The sequence below is a fragment of the Bemisia tabaci genome, chromosome 5, assembly GCF_918797505.1.
Source record: "Bemisia tabaci chromosome 5, PGI_BMITA_v3".
In the NCBI taxonomy this organism is placed as follows: domain Eukaryota; kingdom Metazoa; phylum Arthropoda; class Insecta; order Hemiptera; family Aleyrodidae; genus Bemisia; species Bemisia tabaci.
Genome location: NC_092797.1, coordinates 53,616,549 through 53,635,031, shown reverse-complemented (window position 1 = coordinate 53,635,031; position 18,483 = coordinate 53,616,549). Strand labels below are relative to the sequence as shown.

The window sequence follows — 18,483 nt, the reverse complement described above, 5'->3', positions numbered from 1 at the left end:
TAGGGCAAAAAAATACCATGATGAATTATAATAATACTTCATCATTTTATTATAGAGCTTACAACTGCGATAAATCATTTGCTAGTAAAATAAAAAAATATGTAAATGCGATGAAGGAGATAAAAACTCAATATTATAGAATTAAAAAATACAGGAAGGGCTTGACAGTAGCTCAGTCCAAACTTTGCTTACTTTTAGACTGTTAAATCAGTGGCTTATCTGAAAGCCTGCTAAGGTTTCTCAAATTAGTTATGATTGAAATAAAAAAATGACAACTAAAAGTGAAAAGACGCCAAGTGTTAGTTTTCTTAAGATTATAAAGTAAACCAATCTCTTAATCGTTAAACAAGAAATTAAACATTAGAAATTACAGTCCTAAAATTTATTGATCAGTTCAATCGAAACAATTACAAGATGACAGCCTGTAGGTATGAATAGTTCTTCGAGAGAGACAATTGAGTGAATACTTTGTAAAAAGAGAAACATTCAAAATAAAAAATAGAGGGGAAAGAGCAAAATCATTTTACAAGAAGGATCTTATACTATTAAAAATACAAAAATAAAACCCGAAATAAGCTAAAGATAAGCTAGATAAGCTTTGGACATGTTAAGTGATAGAAGATGAAAATTACGGTTGCTGCCAGCTGATTTGAGACACATTCTTTCAGGACTGGACAAATGATAAACTTCGGAAAAATCACATGTACGATTCCTAGGCATTGCAATTACAGAGTTCTTTGGTTAAGGGGTATCCACACCTTTCAATGCTGCTATGATTGTGTCCCCTGAAATCCAATTCTGGTCAACAAAATATGCATGTACCAAAACTGTAGTTATGGAAAAATGAGGAAAATCCCTTGAAAGACAAGAGTTCCAGGTGATTCTCTACAATGCACATTCCTGGCAGCATTGCAATGCTTTCCTTCCTTTCTTCTAAAGAATCTCTGCATTGCAACTAAAACCAAAATTGTATTATTGAGCTATTAGCAATGATCACAGTTCTATCAAGTGTTGATAAAACTATTGTAGATTCAGAGAATGAAGCTGACGAGCAGAGGCATACCTGATAGAATGGTTCTTGTTAATTCACACTATAAATTCAAATTAATGCAGTCGAGTAAATTGAAAAATTGTGCCACGGTGTTAAATGAATTGCACTTCAAGAAATCAAGCTTTTTTTTACAAGCTCAAGCTCGACCCTCCATTACTCAATAAGATTAAGAAATTGAGTAAAAATGAGATTAGATTTAATTATTGCGAAAAGGCGTTCTACACTCCATAGATTTAGTTTCAAGACATTACGATAATTAAACTGTTTCTTTCGAATTGCAGCAAATAACGTAATTCTCCAGAACGATTGCTTGAATAGCGCCACAGTACTTCAGATTTCCTCTTCTACCAAGGCAAATTGAAAACCAAACAACTCAAATAACTTAATATTAATCAGGTGAATTTACAGTTTTGAAATTTGATTCGTTAGTTTTTTTTTTTCATCTTGTACCTTAAAATCTAGCATTTTTCACATTTGAAACTGAAGTGGTGTTCTGAATGTAATTTCTTATTTATTTAAAACATACAAAACGTTCATCAAAAACTATTTAAAAGTTAATAAAAAATTGGTTGGATTGAAAAATTACCGACACATTTCACAGCAATTGTAAATATATATAAATGAGAAAGGAAAAAAAATTGGAGTGGTGTGTTCCGTGAAATCTTTGAGGGATAAATAGAAAACTTATCGGTCAGTGAAATCCAATTTGACGGTTCCAATTTTTCATCCAACTTTTTCTCCAACTCCAGTGAATGGAAATTTTTACTATTTGAATTACTCAGTAAAACTTTCGATCCAATAATGTTGGAAGAAAAGTTAAAGTTTGTGAATTGAGCTTTAGAATGGACACAATGAATGACAGACTTTAGATACGCTTGAATAATAAGTACTCCTAACTTGATTGTTTCAATCACTAGGAGCTGATTCCAAAGGATTTAAATTGTTTAAAAAAAATTATAAATAACTTTACATGCCAATTGATAGTTTTTCAGAAGAATACTTCATTAGCTTAGGAACAGGAAAAAATTGAATGAAACCAGAAAAATACCACGCCAAAATTGATGAGAAATAGCGCGTTTCCTTCATCTTCGACAAACGACAAATTTTTAATCCTTCAGTTTACATGCTGAGAGAAAACTATTTACAGTCCTGCATGATAGCATGAAATGGGTACATTCAAAAAATAAAAGAGAAAAAAGGTAAAAAATTCTTGAATAAAATGAGAAAATTTCAAAATTGCATTAAAAATTAATTCATGACTCAAACCATAGAGAGTGAAGTGAACTCATATTCCTGCTCCGCACTCAGATCACTGTTGATCCACACTCAGGCACAGATGATTCACCTGTGAAAAGAGGAAAATGCAAAACATCAGAGAGGAACTAGAGTTCTACAGTGGCAATTATGCTGAAAAGTCTATACTTGTGAAGTAGAAATGACGTCTTAAAGTTGTAAAATCCTCATTCATTTGGAAATGTTGAGTGACATACTATTCTCATTATTTCTCCCTTCCATGATTATTGCTCAAGTGACGATTGAAATTTGATGCACTTCGCTTATATTTCTTACCATTTCTATTGCCAGACTTAATTTTCTTTATCTACAGGTTTTCACCTGCTTGAATGTGAAAAATAAAAAAAAGTGAAAAGTAGATCTCTTCCAGGTTCCTGTTTCAATACTTTATGTAAAACAATTTGTACAGGGCTGAGCTGCTGGTATACTATGAAAGGTCAGAGATGGCCAAAGATTGGGGAGTTCCGATGGTTGCCACCACTATACCTACCTTCCTATGTGCAACAATAGAGCTTGAGTGAAAAAACCATTTTTTTCTTAGTCTCATCTGTCTGATTGGCAGAGAGAGATTCTGCTAGGGTTTTTTTTCACAGCTTAACAGCTTTTTCAAATTTTTTCTGACGAGTCATCATTTACTATGCTCAAGAAATCAGAGATTTAAGAAAAGAATGCATGCAGAATAGAAAATAATGCAGAAAGACAACAGTGAAAAATTGAAAGATAAGAATATTCACCTTTTCATGTTAAAGGGAGAGCTTCTACGGAGTGGGCAGCGTATACTTGACAAACGGAACATCCACATCATTTCCTTCTTCATCAGTACAGTAGGGCTCAAAAACAAGCGCTCTGACATGAGGTTCAATTTTCTTTTTGGAAACTTTCCTCACTACCTCTGTCATGGAAAGATTCAATCTTTCTTGAACCTTTGCTGGGGGCATGAAGAAAGAATACAGCATACAAACGCCTTGGGAGAGCATAGTTATCTTGAGGTTGTATTTTTCTTTGAAGTAGTTAATAAATTCACCCATGGTCATTTCACCTTGGATCTCAAAGCGGTCCCAAAGTGTCCATTCAGTGTCATAGTATTTGAGTTTTGGGGCTGCAATAGGTTCAGAGAATCCAAAGAATGGTAGAGCTAAATTGACGAAGCCATTCTTGTATCTTTCTAAACTTTTGAAACCTTGAGCTAATTTAATCAGTTCTAAACAAACCAAACCACCTACAACAGAGGTTGTTGTGGCAATGGCAGGGATAATTTTACCGGCAATGAGTTTACTCTTGTGACGATCAGCGATTGGAATTGAATAATTTGTGGCTCGTAAGTTAGAGGCAGCTACAATAAAATCTATGTGAAAATTGGTGTCGTCATCTTTTTCAAAGTCTAACGGCGTGATGCGCAGATTACTCAGCTGACTCCTGGAGGGCAATTCACTCTGCAACTGTCCGATTCTATCTTGATCTAAGTTCCCACTTCCGTTGGCCATTTGTTCAGATGCTTGGGCATCAGTCACAGCAATCGTCACGCCAGACTTGGGAGTGAACTCTGGAACCTTTACTTTTTTAACCATTTCTGCGATAGCCTGGCGGTCTCTGTTCACTGGAATTCCATACACAGAAGCTTTGAGGTTCGCAGCAGCTATGACATAATCCAAATGTAAGGACTCATTAACATCAAACTCAATTGGAGATGGGCAACGCTTCGGTCCTGACCAAAAAGGTTGACCGGTTGAAGTTACACTATCAGCAGGGAAATTGAATAATAATTGACGGATTTGGTTGGAATATTGATCTTGAAAATGATGTCGTGCCCACACAACACAATCTTCAAAATTGTATGGTCTTTCATCAACTAAAGCAGTTTTAACCGATTCTAAAATTTCTAAAGGTTGTACACCAGGTAGACGAAGAGTTCTCTCGATAAAGTTGGGATCACATATGTACTGGGCTGCATTTTCTGCTGCTTGTCTGAACAAGCCTTCAAAATTATCACGGGCCCACTGCAAAGTGTGTTCAATGGCATTCGGGAAGTTTTTCAACGTACAGATTGGAATACTCTTTTCTGGAGGGTCTTGAGATGAACTGTACGACTCCGTTAAGTGCGGTACAACAACTTGGGTATTACCTTTTGTTCCTAATGTACCTGATTCAAGCAGAGGTATCTGATAATAGATACAACGCCTGTCCATGTAGATTCGCGCATCAATGTTATCTAAGGCGTTAGCAACACCATCAAGGCTTTCAAAGAAGGAATCATTGTAAATTTTCTCCGTTTCCACTCCAACTCTGTTTTCATGAGCTGTCACATTCATTTTCGGATTCATCTTATGTATGGCTTTAGCGGCTGTAACTGATTTTGGGCGCTGAACATCATGGGGCCTGAAAAGAAATTGTCTGTTAAGGTTTGATTTTTCAATTAAATCCATATCTGTAACAATGACTTGTCCACCTTCAGATCCAACTCCCATCATAGCAAAGTTCTTCAAAAGCTCGCAGCCAATAGCACCAGCTCCGACAACAAAGTATTTCAAAGCACCAAGTTTCTTCTGGAAAGTACGTCCGAATACTGCAGTTTGACCATCATAGCGGTCATTTACTGGCTTACAATCTTCTTCAGACATTTGAGAGAGATCTTCTGGCAAACACTCAATGGCATCAAAGTAGAACCACTGATAAATTGGATTGAACTTCCCTGTGCATGCTTTCATGACTTCTTGTGCGACAATGCCACCAATAGTAGCACACATGGCACCAAGATTACCAGCTGCAGTTTTAGCAAAGATTTCTAACAACTTTTCGTTTAGGTCCTCATAGTTAGGGGATAGAGTTTTCGAGATTTTCAGAAACTCTGCAGCATCATTGCTATTCCATGGTTTTGGAGGGCGACCCTGACTCTTGATATAACTGTGCAGTGCAGTGAAGGCAACATGCAACGTGGACGGATGGTCAAACTTAGCAAAATCAGCAATAAGGTATTCAGGCTTCTCAATGGCTTCTTTCAGAGGTAAAAAGTTGATTACTTTGGGCATTTTTACTTGCGTAACAACTCCCCCTCTGATATAGTCTGAAAATTTAGAAGTATCACTGATTGAAAAAGTGTACGGACCAAGCACACGGATTTTGATGGGAGCACAATTGTTCAGCTCTGTCATACCTTGGACTTCAGAAAATGTTACGTAGTCTCCATCTTCCAGGCCATGTCGTGTTTCATCTAAGCATGTGACTACACCTTCTGTATCTTTTGTGATACCAGCTATCATGGCAGAGACAGGATTTTCACCAGTGGTATCCACCACAGTGAATTCAGTACCAAAATCACAGAATACCTGAGCAAAGAGACCCCTGGTATCTGCGATGATAAGGGCAATATTGGCGGCATGGGTGATCTCAGAGATACGCAGCTGCTCTTCACGACTACTATTGGTTAGAACTACCACTCGGAAACCTTTGATGAAGTCTTCTGTCAAAGGTCCTGTGTACGACTTGAGGGGAACGTAGCTGTTCAATTCCCCGAGCTGTTGGATTGATGCTTCTGCACGGTTCTGTCCGACACTTGATTCTGACAGATAGAACTGCGAGGAAAGATCCGATAGCTCACACTTGCTTTGATCGTGGAGGGTGACGGATTTGACACCGCCGAGGATGACGTTCTTGGCGATTTCAACACCGAGCCCGCTCAAACCTGAGATGAGAACATCCGAGGACTGCATACGCCGCATGGCATCGTGGCCGAGAACGTAGAGTTGTCTCGAGTACAAACCTTCATCGATATCAGTTTGGGGTCGGTCGGATCCGTTTTGAGCCATTTCGAGACGAGCTTCTGAAACGGAGTCGGCAGGAGCAGGTTCTCCCGTAGCTATTTTCCGCTTCTTAGCTGGAGGGTCAAAGGAACTGTCCACCACTTCAGCACTAGACATCGGACACAATGGCCGTTATTCAGCCAATTTTTTTATTATCACTTTCCACTGGTAAAATTCAAGTTGCAGATAAGATCACCGGAATCGATTGGAAGGAGAACAAAGGAAAAAAATCCTAATGGTCTCCTCGAATCGCACATGAAATCAGATACGGCTCTGTATTTGTGAATAATGACTCGGGGAAATGGCCTGAAAATCCTGAAACTTACATCAGCTGTTCATACAGTTCCGCTAACCGTGCAACTGATAAAACTACCGCACCGTTGAAAAAGATCAGATTTAAGGGTTTTGGTGATTATTCTTGTCAAAATTTAAATGTGAAGAAAATGGGAGTAGTACTTAAGATGGGATTTTCAACTAAAAAATTTGAGAGCTTCCAAAAATTTGTCAGAGTGCATTTCGTGTGCAATCTAGTTCAGATTTATTTGTCGGGTTGGTACTCAATGTAAGCTGAAACTTTTTATCATAACATTATATTGAAACAATCTTACAGTGAGTCATATGTTGTTAAATAGTGGAAAATAATAATTTTGGCAAATAATTGGTATGAGAGAGCAATTTGGAATCTTTTTCCGCTTCCGGATTCTGCGGTCACGTAAAATTTTGAAAATTGCATACAAGGGGTGCCGTGCCGGGGGAACGGAGGGGAGGGGGGGGGGGTGGAAAGCTAAGAACTCATCGATGAATGATGGTGAACGCTGAACGATGACTGAACCCAAGAATAACAAACCAGCATGGCACTCAATTCTATTAACTTTCATAGCAGCTCTTTTTCTTGACAACTATTCTTTAAGTTAGATTGTTTTTTGTTTTATGTACTGAGTATCTAAAAATCACCGTCATCATGTCATCTCGGCTAATCGTCAAAAATTTGCCTGACAATGTAAGTGCATTTTGTTGTGGCTAGTCACCCTTCTGTCGCTCCACGATCATGGTTTTTTTTTTTCCTTTATTATCGCTAATTTCTCACCATCAGGTACCATCATAGTAGTTTTTGTCAAAGTCTATTTTGAGAAAATTTTATTTTTAAGATCCATGTTTGTTGAGCTGTGTTATGAGCCCTCTTGTTAGTTGATCGAAAATGTGTTCGTCATCAGAGTTGACGAATGAAATTTTGTCGATCTAGATGCATGCATCCTATTAGGCACTACTAACTCGAGGGTAGGATATCCTCAACAGCACTGTTAACGGGAGGTCACACAGTGTTGCACCTAGATTTTGATTGGAGTGAGGCCCTAAGTTTCCTTTCATGAAATTATTCTATCCCCTACCAGGCCGTCTTTATGAGTGGGCCTTGAAAGTTAGAAACAATGACAAAAATTACTGCTTGCTGCTGTCACGTGACAGCTTGTCAATTTTTTCAGGGTTTGGTAAAAACAGAAGCAATTGAAAGGTACCTCAACTGCCAATACAGCAACGGAATTGAAATCTTAGTCCTTGTTGGAGTTCATTGGGAATGACTACTCTTTTGGCAAATAACTAGAGGCCAGGTCGGTGGTCCACCACCAACCTTCGCTCTAGAGATTTGAAGATTGCTTACTGACGCTAGAGTTTAGCTGATTTGCTCTATCGCTATCATGTCCTGTTTAATAAACTTTAACCACGGTTATTCTTTCAGCTGTCAGAAGAAAAACTGCGGGCGCATTTCGGAGAGAAAGGTCATATTACTGATTGTCAACTTAAGTACACGAAAGATGGGAAGTTTCGGCACTTTGCATTCATTGGATTCCAAACTCCTGAATCGGCCAAATCAGCGGTAGATTACTTCAATCAGTCCTTCTTGAAATCCAGGAAGATCACTGTTGAGTTCTGTAGTAAATTAGGTCTGTACTGCCAATTGAATCAATTTCCAATTTTGTAGGTTACCACCTTCTGCTGAATATGTATGGAAAATTTACCTAGCGGAAACTCTGAACAATTTTTAGAACATCCATAAGTCTATGTTACTGCATTTGTCTAATTACTAATCTGCAGGATTACTTGAAAAATTCAATTGTTACTCAAAAAAAAAAAAAAAAAAAAAAAGTCATGCTGAGCAATGTAGAATAAACCAAACAGGTGTAGCCTTCAGTAATTGAGAATAAAATGTGGTCTGTATTTCATCAACTAGCCATTGGTTTTCATATATTCCCATAACTGGACCAGGAAACAACATACCTCAGCTCACACTGTTGTAGTTGCAGAATTCCAGACCTTCTTGTCCTTCTAAAGTAAAGCAGGGAACTAATCAATGTGATTTTTTAAAAAAATTTCCTGATTTTTTTTCTTTGATAAATGAACATTTGGTGGAAATTTCAAACTCTACAAACAGCTTTTTCCCCTCAGAAAAAGTAAATAAAGAATAGAAATGTTGAACCTCTGCCATCAAGATATGGGGTCAATCCATGCCAACTGATCAGATGGAGACACGACCCATCTTGGATTCTGATCACTTTTTGTGTGGGAAGTAGTATCCATTGAAAACTCGCTCCTGCAAAATTACCGCTTGCTCGACCCACCAGTTCAAATTAATTTTTAATGCTTGCTTTTGGCTATCTCAGCACTGACATTGAGTGTTAAAAATTGAAAAAAGCTCATTCTTATTGCTGGAATGAATCAATTGGTCTTCAAGTTTGAGGCTAAAAAAGTTGGTCAACATCCTAATTTTTGAATACCTTTTACTATCTTAATTTTCTTTTCATATTTTCCTTTGATTGAGGATTCAATTTTACTCTAATGTTAAACCATCAGATCTATTGGTTTATAACAGTAAGAGAAACGTGCCTTTTCAATTTTTGAGACTTTCAAGCTGAAATTGCAAAAAATTCATCTCCAGAACTGTAAGTAGAGCTAAGAAAACTGCCATAATTTTTCAATTGTAAGTTTTCGAGTAGCGTCATTCCCCATTCTAAAATTGATCTGAAATTGAGAGGAGTGTTGCTACTTGGCATTGAATATCTTGGTTTTTTTGGTGTTCAAAAGAAATTTTGCAACGTTCCATGTTTCAACATTCAGCAGCAAGGAATCCATTTTTTGCTTTATTCTTTAACCGCTCCTTCAATGTTCAACCCCTTTTTTAACTCCTTATTACAGGTGATGAGAATAAACCAAGAGCGTGGAGCAAATATGCTCCCGATAGCAGTTCTCATAAAAAATTATTGGAATTGAAGAAGAAGAAGGATGAACAGAAAGAAGCAACGTCACCTGTTGATGAAAATAAGAAGAAAAATAAGAAAAATAAAAACAAAGACATTGACCCTGATATCCAAAATAAACTAGATAAGGTACCTTAGTTAATTTATTTTATTTTTTTATTCCTCCAGGATAAATATGTCATTAAAATTGTTAAAGTGTTATTTACTCAGTGCTCGTAATTGGCATAAGAAAGAAAATAAGTATTGAGCTTTTAGCCTATTTAGTGGAAAGGAAACTATGTAAACTCAGACCATTCTTGACAGTAAAACTGTGTGCAAAGCTCAATACTGCCGTGCAACGCAAGAATGTCGTACCGCCACTGCCGCGCGAACCGAGAAAATGACTCTCGAAGTTTTCATCCTCTCCTTTAATCCCTTTTGAAATTTTTGAAGTTTTTTTCTGTCATTTCGCTTCTTGACACACTCGTGCGTCTAACTATATAAAAAAATCATGCTAAACTATTGCTCTCAATAATGCTGCGTGAACAGGGATGCCTTGGATAAGCGACGTTTTTGGTTTGTAGGGCTAGGCCGGCCGCAGTGGCAAAATGCCGCTCGGTCATCGCTCGGATTTGCAGCATTCTTGCAGTGCATCTGCCGCGCCGTGGGCGCTACCTTTTCGACAGGACGGAAAAACCCGACGCTCGATCTGGCTTCAGTCGTCTTTGTGTGATTCTCAAAATCCAGGAGCATCAAGCACGTGATTAACTTTCACTTGCATTCAATTCATACCCCAACCCTCACTTTGCTCTTAGTTGCCAAATTCCTTCATACCCCTTCTTAAAAGTAATGTCCAAGATGGCCAGATTTTGTTGAAATTCTTACACACCCCTTCCTAAAAATATAATGTCCAATATTTCCTGACCTTCTTTTAAAATAGTCTGAATTCACTGAAGTGATTGATCAGATTTTCAAGATCGCTTCGATGGAATAATGAATTGGACCACATTTTCCAATAAAGAACTACTATTTCTGCTCATCCATAAAAAATATCTGCATAAGTAAACAAATGGCACATAGTTTCCTTCTAAAATGAGCTATGAATAGTTTTCTTTAGCAAAAATGTGGTCCTATTGTCGATTTAGCAAATCGTGATTTTTATCAAATGTAGCTAATATAATTTGAAGATGCAATCATTGACCAGCCCAATAATGATTCCATAGACGGACTAAACTGCCAAAGAGGCATTCTAATAAGGAATTTATTATTTAATTGTTCTTTCTATTTTAATATTTTACGCGAAATCATTTATAAATAATTCAGTAAAGGGTATATTGAATCACAGATATCACCAAGGGATCCAAGTAGAATGTTATTTTCATGGTTAATTCAAGAGAGTTATCAGCATTTCGATTCAATATTTTCCGTAAGATCAATTAGAATTTCAATACGAAGAACTGAAGAAAAAATTCAAATTCAAAATGTGTTCTGTTCAAAATGTTTCTCTGTAATCCGTTCAAAATTTTCCCAAGTCGTTTGGATTAAGAACATGACCATTATCATGTCAACATTCTACTTGCATGGACAAGAATATCTCAATATAAGATTTTTATATTTCTTTTCAGCATTTTGAATTTAACACTAAACGTTATCGTAAAAACAGTAAATAAAACACAGAGAATCACACCTAAAATACGTACAACGGTAACGCAGCACACACATTTGCCAAAAACACAGACCTATGGATGGGACGGGTGGAGAAACGACAAGTGAGCTAGGTAAAATCGTGCTAACTGGCGGAAAACACCGATCGCTCCCAAACAAGAACGTCGCAAGTGCCACCTACACAGTAAGAACGCGGCTCATCCATGCGGCGCCGCTGGATGAGCCGCGTTCTTGCTGTGTAGGTGGCGGTTGCGGCGTTCTTGCTGTGTCGAGGTACCCAGTTCGATGGATGTACGGCAAGCGCGGGCTCCATATCTCGGAAACTAACGGTGATATCAGAATTTTGACCTCACCCTTAAATTTCTCTTACCTAAATTACCCCATTTTCATATCTAACTCAATTTTTTCAAATTTTGGAGTTACGGCGTCCTTGCGTTGCACGGCAGAATACTTTGTTCCTCTCAATTACGAGTAGCCAAAAACCCAGTAACTGTGGCATGAGAATGAACTAAATGTGTAGATTTAAATGTGATATGCAGGCATTGAAACGCCCATGCCATCAAAACTCAAAAGGCTGTCTTTCAACTCATCAATTTTAACAAACCTGGTCCTCTAAAAGTATTTGTCTCCATGCACTGAGGCCTCTCTACATAAGGACGATCTCAAACACCCAAAACCAGTTTAAAACCAAGTCTCGAGTATAATTACTCAATAATTATGGAAATCTTTTGAGGTTTTTTTTTGTTATTTACTGTTTTGTCCTTGCGGATTTATCTGGATGGTTTTCTCTCTCCTCTGTTGCATTGCCAGTACAAAGATGATCCAATGTTCACTGAATTCTTGGAAATTCATGGGAAGGATAAGTCAGTCTGGAAAAATGATGCCCCATTGTTGAACGAAAACGAAGCTGACAAGGATACCAAGATAGAAGGCACTGAAGACTCAGGAATTGACCATGAAGGTGATTCGAATGATGAATCCAGCGATGAGTCGGAAAAACTCGCTTCAGCCGATATTTCAGACAAAGATGTAAGTACTTACTTTACCCTTTTACTTTATTCTTCTACCTAGTTTATTTTTTATTGATAATGCTAATGTGGATAATCTCCACCACTGAAATATTACTTAAAAAATTAGTTAAGGTATCGTAACTTCTTCAGAAAAGTGACCCAATCCAAAAATCATCAATTTTAAATTATGCATAGATAAAAACCCAGATACCTGATACTTTCTTATTGAAAAATTTGAAGGATTCTTTTGAAGGACCCCTGAGGAGGCCCAGTACTAAGAAGTATGGTATTATTTGCCTGCGGAAAATATGATAAGAGACTAATTGTTAGCTTTTATTGAGGTGCCAAGGAATTAACATTTTTAACAAAAACAAACTAAAGCGTTAGTATGTATAAGAATTATCACATTCACTCAAGTAAAGGAGGCAACTTTGTCTTTAAATCCTTAACCATGTCATGCTTACTACATGTTTGCAAATTGTGGAAGAATATAATGCCTCTCTAATGACAACTTTGAAGACAGATTTTTCAGTTAAAAAATTCAACTTCATCATTATTAATTTATCCATATTACTTGGCCAATTGAAAAATGACAACAGTTTATTTGTCTTTCAGTTGCTTTTTCTTTTTTTTAATTTTGAAAAATTCATCTTTAAATTTGCATTTCAGTATCTCAAATTGAAAACGTTGAAGAACACGGAAGATGCAAAGGAGCTTCTGACGAAAGCTAAAAAGACTAAAGCAGAAAAAAGTCAAAAGTACGATAAACTATTTACAATAAAGTTGACAAACTTACCTTTTAAAGCCAGGAAGCGTGATGTGAAGGCATTTTTGAAGCCTTTCAAAGTAGATTCAATTCGGGTACCGCAGAAAATCCACGGAATAGCTTTTGTTGGATTCAAGAGCGAAGAAACTTTCAAGAAAGTCCTCAAAGCAAAGAACAAAAGTTTTCTAAGTAAGTAATGCTACAGTATTAATTCTGTCTTTATATGTTTCTTTGGATCCCAAATTACTCCATTTAGAAGATGAGCTTATACCTTTTGACTTGGAAAACTTGTAAGAAAATAATCATCTGCCTCAGTTTGCCCTCAGTAATCCGAGGCCAAATCAGTAACAGTGGTGGAATTTGATTTCCATCATTTTCATGGATAAACCTTTTTTTAATACTTGAAATTCAAGGAATGTTTGTGGAAAGATTCAGACGTCTTGCACAACTATTGCAAGTTTTTGTTGCTGAAATAACTGTGAAAAATTTCTCCAAGTAATGACACCGATAATTCAGTTTTTAGTCTCTAAGTGTGAAGGCCCCTTTTCTTGTGGTTGGTCAAATTTTATAAAATAGAAAAGAAATGAAAAAACATGTACTTAGTGTTGCCCTTTCCCTCTGGCACCTCAATATGTGGCATTACTGGAGCCTTAAAATTATGAAATCAAGCCCTTGCTTGAAAGGATTTGCCCAGGCAACTCGAGGATTTGATTCTCTCACTGTTAGGTAGTTCTATCATCGTTAATCTATAATCTTTTTTTTTTCAACATTTTAGATGGTAAGCAAATTCTACTTCATGAATACGTCAAAATAGAACCAAAGGAGTCAAATAGTGAAGAGGATAGGCAAAGTCGTTGGAAAGCACAAGCGGATGCATTGAAGAGCGAAGAGGACATAGGAGAATCTGGCCGCATATTCATCAGGAATCTTTCATATGCAGTTACGGAGGATGATTTGCAGAACCTATTTTCCAAGTATGGTAAGAATCTCAAAGCGCTCTTTTGTCAACCTTGAAATCCTTTTCAGTTTGGAAAGACTTGAAGCTTAACCTCAGATAGAGGCTTCTGACTTCCCTGGCTCAGGGTTACTTACTTTGAGGTAGGTTCAATTCAAAGGAGCAATATTGCATCCTTCTCAAGGCTTAAAAGCCCGTACAACTGACTAAACTAATTTAGATAAAACATTTCATTGGTTTGTGCTATGACTGGTACCTAGGTTTTAAACGGATTGACTCTAGAACAAGTGATGTATAGCTGGATTTGAGGAAATTGTTTTGAAAGGATTAATTTCCTCTTATGATATTAAATTGGACATCAATGAGCAAAACAGACCTATCTGGTAAGATGGTTTTCAAAAGCAATAATTCAGTCCATCAAAATGTTTTCGTAGACAGGCATTTTTTGTAAGTTCCTTCATTGATAGATTGGTTCTGTTTACTGACATCAAATTCTGTAAGAGCCGATTTTTCATTCCTCAAAGTATCTTCTTTTATAGGTTAAAATTTTTAAAACAGCAGCCCATGACAATGGTAATATCAAAAACATAGGAGAAAAAACGGGAAACAAGACTACAAAGTACACATATTACAGGGTTTTTTATGTGCAATTTTCAGCCTTGTTTCCCGTTTTTTCTCCTATGTTTTTGATATCTTCTTTCATTGAGTATCTTTGGTCGTTATTAAATTAATCTTTTCATTTGATTCAATCGTTCACTCGTGTGATCAATTTTTTTCAATTTTCAGGTGATTTGACAGAAGTCATTGTGCCTATCGACAGATTGACACGTAAATCCAAAGGCTTTGCAATCATCACGTTCCTTTTTCCTGAAAACGCTGTAAAAGCATACTCTGAACTAGATGGTAGCGATTTTCAAGGTAGGATGCTACACATACTTCCATCAAAAGCAATTAAAACCCCAGAAGAACTTCCAGATACCGAAGGATCCTTTAAAGCGAAGAAGCAATCGAAATTGAAAAAGGAGGCTGGCTCAGCACACAACTGGAATACTCTATTCCTGGGTGCGAATGCTGTCGCCGATGTGATTGCAGAAACCTATAATGCCAGTAAAGAAGATATTCTCGCTGGAAGTGGGGCAGCCGTTAGATTGGCACTTGGAGAAACACAACTTGTCACAGAAACAAGAGAGTTTTTGGAACAGAATGATGTCAAATTAGACGCTTTCAACGACCCTGGAGCCAAACGTTCCAAGACTGTAATCCTAGTAAAAAATTTACCCGCTAAAACCACAGTTGCCGAGCTAAGGGAACTTTTCGGAAAGTTTGGCGTTTTGAGTAGAGTTCTTTTACCCTTGAGTGGCGTCACAGCTATTGTTGAGTTTGTGGAGCCCGTTGAGGCTAGGGATGCATTCCGAAAACTAGCTTACAGGAAGTTTAAGTACTCACCTCTATATCTAGAATGGGCACCTGAAAATACTTTCACAACACCCTGCAAAGCTCCAAAACAAGGAACGGTGCAATCAGAAGACAAGGAAAAAACCATGAATGAAGAAAAACTAGCAGCAATCAAAATAAAAGATGAGGTAATCGAAGATAATGATGATTTAGAACCAGAGCCTGACACCACTCTCTTCATTAAAAATCTCAATTTCAACACAAATGAAGAAGAAATTAAAGATCATTTTAAGAACTGTGGGAAAATTGCCAAAGTAACCGTAGCTCGGAAGAAAGATCCATCTAAGCCCGGAGCTCTCTTGTCCATGGGATATGGTTTCATTCAGTTTTACCAACAGGCTGCTTTAAATGAAGCCTTGAAGACACTTCAACTCTCCTCACTTGATGGTCACCAGATAGAACTGAAAAAATCAAACAGAACGCTCCAAACAGAGGCACATGTGAGTCGCAAGTTAACCAACACCAAGAAACAAACAGGCACTAAGATCCTTGTGCGGAATATTCCATTCCAAGCAAAAGAAAGTGAAATAAAGGAACTGTTCAAAACTTTCGGGGAAATCAAATCCCTGAGAATACCCAAAAAAATGGTCGGAACAGGATCTCATAGAGGTTTCGGTTTTGTTGAATTTTACACCAAACATGATGCCAAGCGCGCGATGGAATCTTTTTGCCAGAGTACACATTTATACGGTCGGCGCTTAGTTCTAGAATGGGCCGAAAGCTCTGAGGACGTTGAACTCCTGAGAAAACGTACGGCACAACAGTTTGGTACCGGTGAAGGCCCTCGTAATAAAAACTTCAGGAAAGGTGTGTCTTATATCGACCCTGAAAGTAGGCCAGGCGATGAGGAAGAAGATTTTGAATCTGAGACTGCAGTTATAATGTAAAAATTTTTCGTCTCTTCTTGCACTTATGTAAATCTATCAGATTTTCAGGGGTTTGAGTGCTCAAACTGTGATTTAGACAAGTTTGTAACAATATTTTTTCCCTAAGAGAGGGTCCTTAAAACATTCATGACTTCCGTTACTCTAAGCCGACTAACCTGAAGAAGTAGGTAAGTTGCAGTTGACTTAAATATGCTTCTGTTTGTCTAGGTATTCACTTTTCAAAGAAATAAGCGCATCCTAACTATCATGAATCTATTTTGTAGGAATCTCCTCAATTCCTAATGGTAGTAATCCTTCATTATATCCTTTTTCAACTATCAGTTCCGTGGGTTACTATTTTTTGTCATTTTCCAGACAAAAAAAGAGTAACTACATTTCAAAAATTCAACATTTCTACTCGCAAATCATATTTTTTCTAGGACATCGTTGGGAATTTTAACCAGACAATTCCAGGTACTGATTTTTCTCTACTCAAAAATCTCTGAAAGTTAGGTAAATAATTACAGTCATAATCCTGCACAAAATTTCAATTTTCCCGACAATTTTGGAACCTTGGAATGGAATTACGCCCTCTCGTTTAAAAAACGACATTTTGTCCTAAATCTTTCATGGCCGCAATTGAACAGAATGGTTTTGTTTTATGAAAAGAGGAGAGGTTTTATTTTTATCCTCCATTCTTTTGAAAGCATTTTAAGGTAAAACCTTTACTTTTCAACAAAAATGAAAAATTTTAAATTAGACTATTCAGGTGTTTGAACATGTGTAACTTGTTGCTGATAAGCCTCAGGTCCTTTCTCCCAAAAATATTTGAAGCGGTGCTTTAGTTCATGGGCAACCTAATTTAATATTTTTTTTAACAGCACCAAGTAATTGAGTGGCTGTCATTGTGGGGTTTGCACTAACTGTATCGTGCAAAACCCCAGGCTTTCAGACAAATTCTTATGCTACTTATAATTAGGTAATTGTAAATATTGTAAATTTGTAAATTATCGAATCTAGATATCCTCTTGTTTTTCATTATTGTTTTTTTGAAAATGAAAGATGAATAAAAATTGTTTCAAATGTTTCGCATAATTTTAATCTACAACATTCCTCCAATTTACTTCAAAATTTAATGAATTACTCGCAACAGTTTTCACATTTTTTTCCTAACTCTTATAGAGTGTCAGCTGAATGAATATGCTCTTTTTCGGAATGAAACAGGAGATCCGTCACCTTCATTCTCATATTCACTATCAATACTGAAATAAAAATGATAGATCATCTGTGCTAGCCTAAAAATGTTCAAACTTATCTAACTTAGACTGAAATCAAAGCGAAGGGTCTGAATCAGACTAAGAGATTATTTTGTAGAAGTGAGAAGGCTCTTACCTTCCTCAGAGCTCTTTTTCCTGTAAAAAGTGAACTTCATATTGGTCTTCATCTTGATGGCTGTCATCAACTGTCTCTAATAAGGTTTTCCGGATTAGGAACGACCCTTCATTCTCAATGGACCACTAGACAAGGTACGAATTTAAGCTATCTGATACTTGTTTCTTAACCAGAATTTCACGTAAAACACGATTCACACGGCGAAAATTACTAAAAGCAACTCTAAACGAAGATATTAACGGTTTTATTTCACATTGGTTACGAGGAATTCGGACTGCGCGCTCACAAGAAACTCAAAGCTCTACGTGAGTCAAATCGCGCACTATACAACGGTTTCAGCAAGCTCCTCAATCGAGCAATGTTCATTTCCCCCCCATGTGTTGTTCAAACTATAAGCAATTTGCTATAGCTGAGCCAAAGCGTCAAGATCGAGGTTGCCAGATTTTTATATCGCAGAGACTGTCATGATAACGTTTAGCGCGCGATGTGAATCACGTAGAGCATTGAGTTTTCATGAGCGGATGGTTTGAATTCACGGATTAAGAATCGTTAAATATCTTCGTAAGGAGTTTATTTCGGTTATTTTCGTTGTGCGCATCGTGTTTGACGTGAAATTTCGGTTAGGAAACATGTATCAGAATGCTGAAATTCGTACCTTGTCTACTGGTCCATTTTGTCCTCATATTGGCTGAAAATTGTTAGGACAGAATTTCTACCATCATGAAAAACGCAAATAGGTACTCGAAGTGAAAAAAATTTGAAAGCATATTTTAATATATTTCAACCTTTATTTCTCATGAAGAAAATGTAAGAAGTACATGATATGATTAGGAAAACAAATAAATATAGATACAAATAAATATAGATAAACAATTATTATCACATTTTTTAGCTATATATATATACATGTAAAATGAGTAAACGCTTTTGACTCCCTGTTCTCTTGTTTACCTGCAAAAATCTATCGAGCAAGTTCACCACCATTGTGTTCCAGCAGAGCATC

The 18,483-nt window shown here is 37.0% G+C and overlaps 2 protein-coding genes across 2 annotated transcripts; one reads left to right on the top strand and one right to left on the bottom strand.

Annotated features, from left to right (window-relative positions):
- Positions 1 to 25: 25 nt before the first annotated feature.
- On the bottom strand, positions 26 to 6,579 carry Uba1 (ubiquitin-like activating enzyme 1). The gene is made up of 2 exons (XM_019053100.2): positions 3,079 to 6,579; positions 26 to 2,396 (listed from the first exon to the last, which is right to left on the bottom strand). Exon 1 carries the CDS (start codon positions 6,256 to 6,258, stop codon positions 3,103 to 3,105), a length of 3,156 nt encoding a protein of 1,051 aa, XP_018908645.2. The 5' UTR covers positions 6,259 to 6,579; the 3' UTR covers positions 26 to 2,396; positions 3,079 to 3,102.
- Positions 6,580 to 6,938: 359 nt separating this feature from the next.
- On the top strand, positions 6,939 to 17,183 carry LOC109038143 (probable RNA-binding protein 19). The gene is made up of 7 exons (XM_019053101.2): positions 6,939 to 7,141; positions 7,877 to 8,081; positions 9,331 to 9,521; positions 11,847 to 12,065; positions 12,716 to 13,001; positions 13,588 to 13,791; positions 14,554 to 17,183. Exons 1-7 carry the CDS (start codon positions 7,103 to 7,105, stop codon positions 16,107 to 16,109), a joined length of 2,700 nt encoding a protein of 899 aa, XP_018908646.2. The 5' UTR covers positions 6,939 to 7,102; the 3' UTR covers positions 16,110 to 17,183.
- Positions 17,184 to 18,483: the final 1,300 nt, after the last annotated feature.

Bases quoted from the DNA above. Each gene is read 5' to 3' on its own strand.
- Uba1 (XM_019053100.2), bottom strand. From the start codon at position 6,258: ATGTCTAGTGCTGAAGTGGTGGACAGTTCCTTTGACCCTCCAGCTAAG.
- LOC109038143 (XM_019053101.2), top strand. From the start codon at position 7,103: ATGTCATCTCGGCTAATCGTCAAAAATTTGCCTGACAAT. The intron at 8,082-9,330 runs GTCTGTACTGCC...TCCTTATTACAG, and splicing joins TGAGTTCTGTAGTAAATTAG to GTGATGAGAATAAACCAAGA. The intron at 13,792-14,553 runs GTAAGAATCTCA...TTCAATTTTCAG, and splicing joins GAACCTATTTTCCAAGTATG to GTGATTTGACAGAAGTCATT.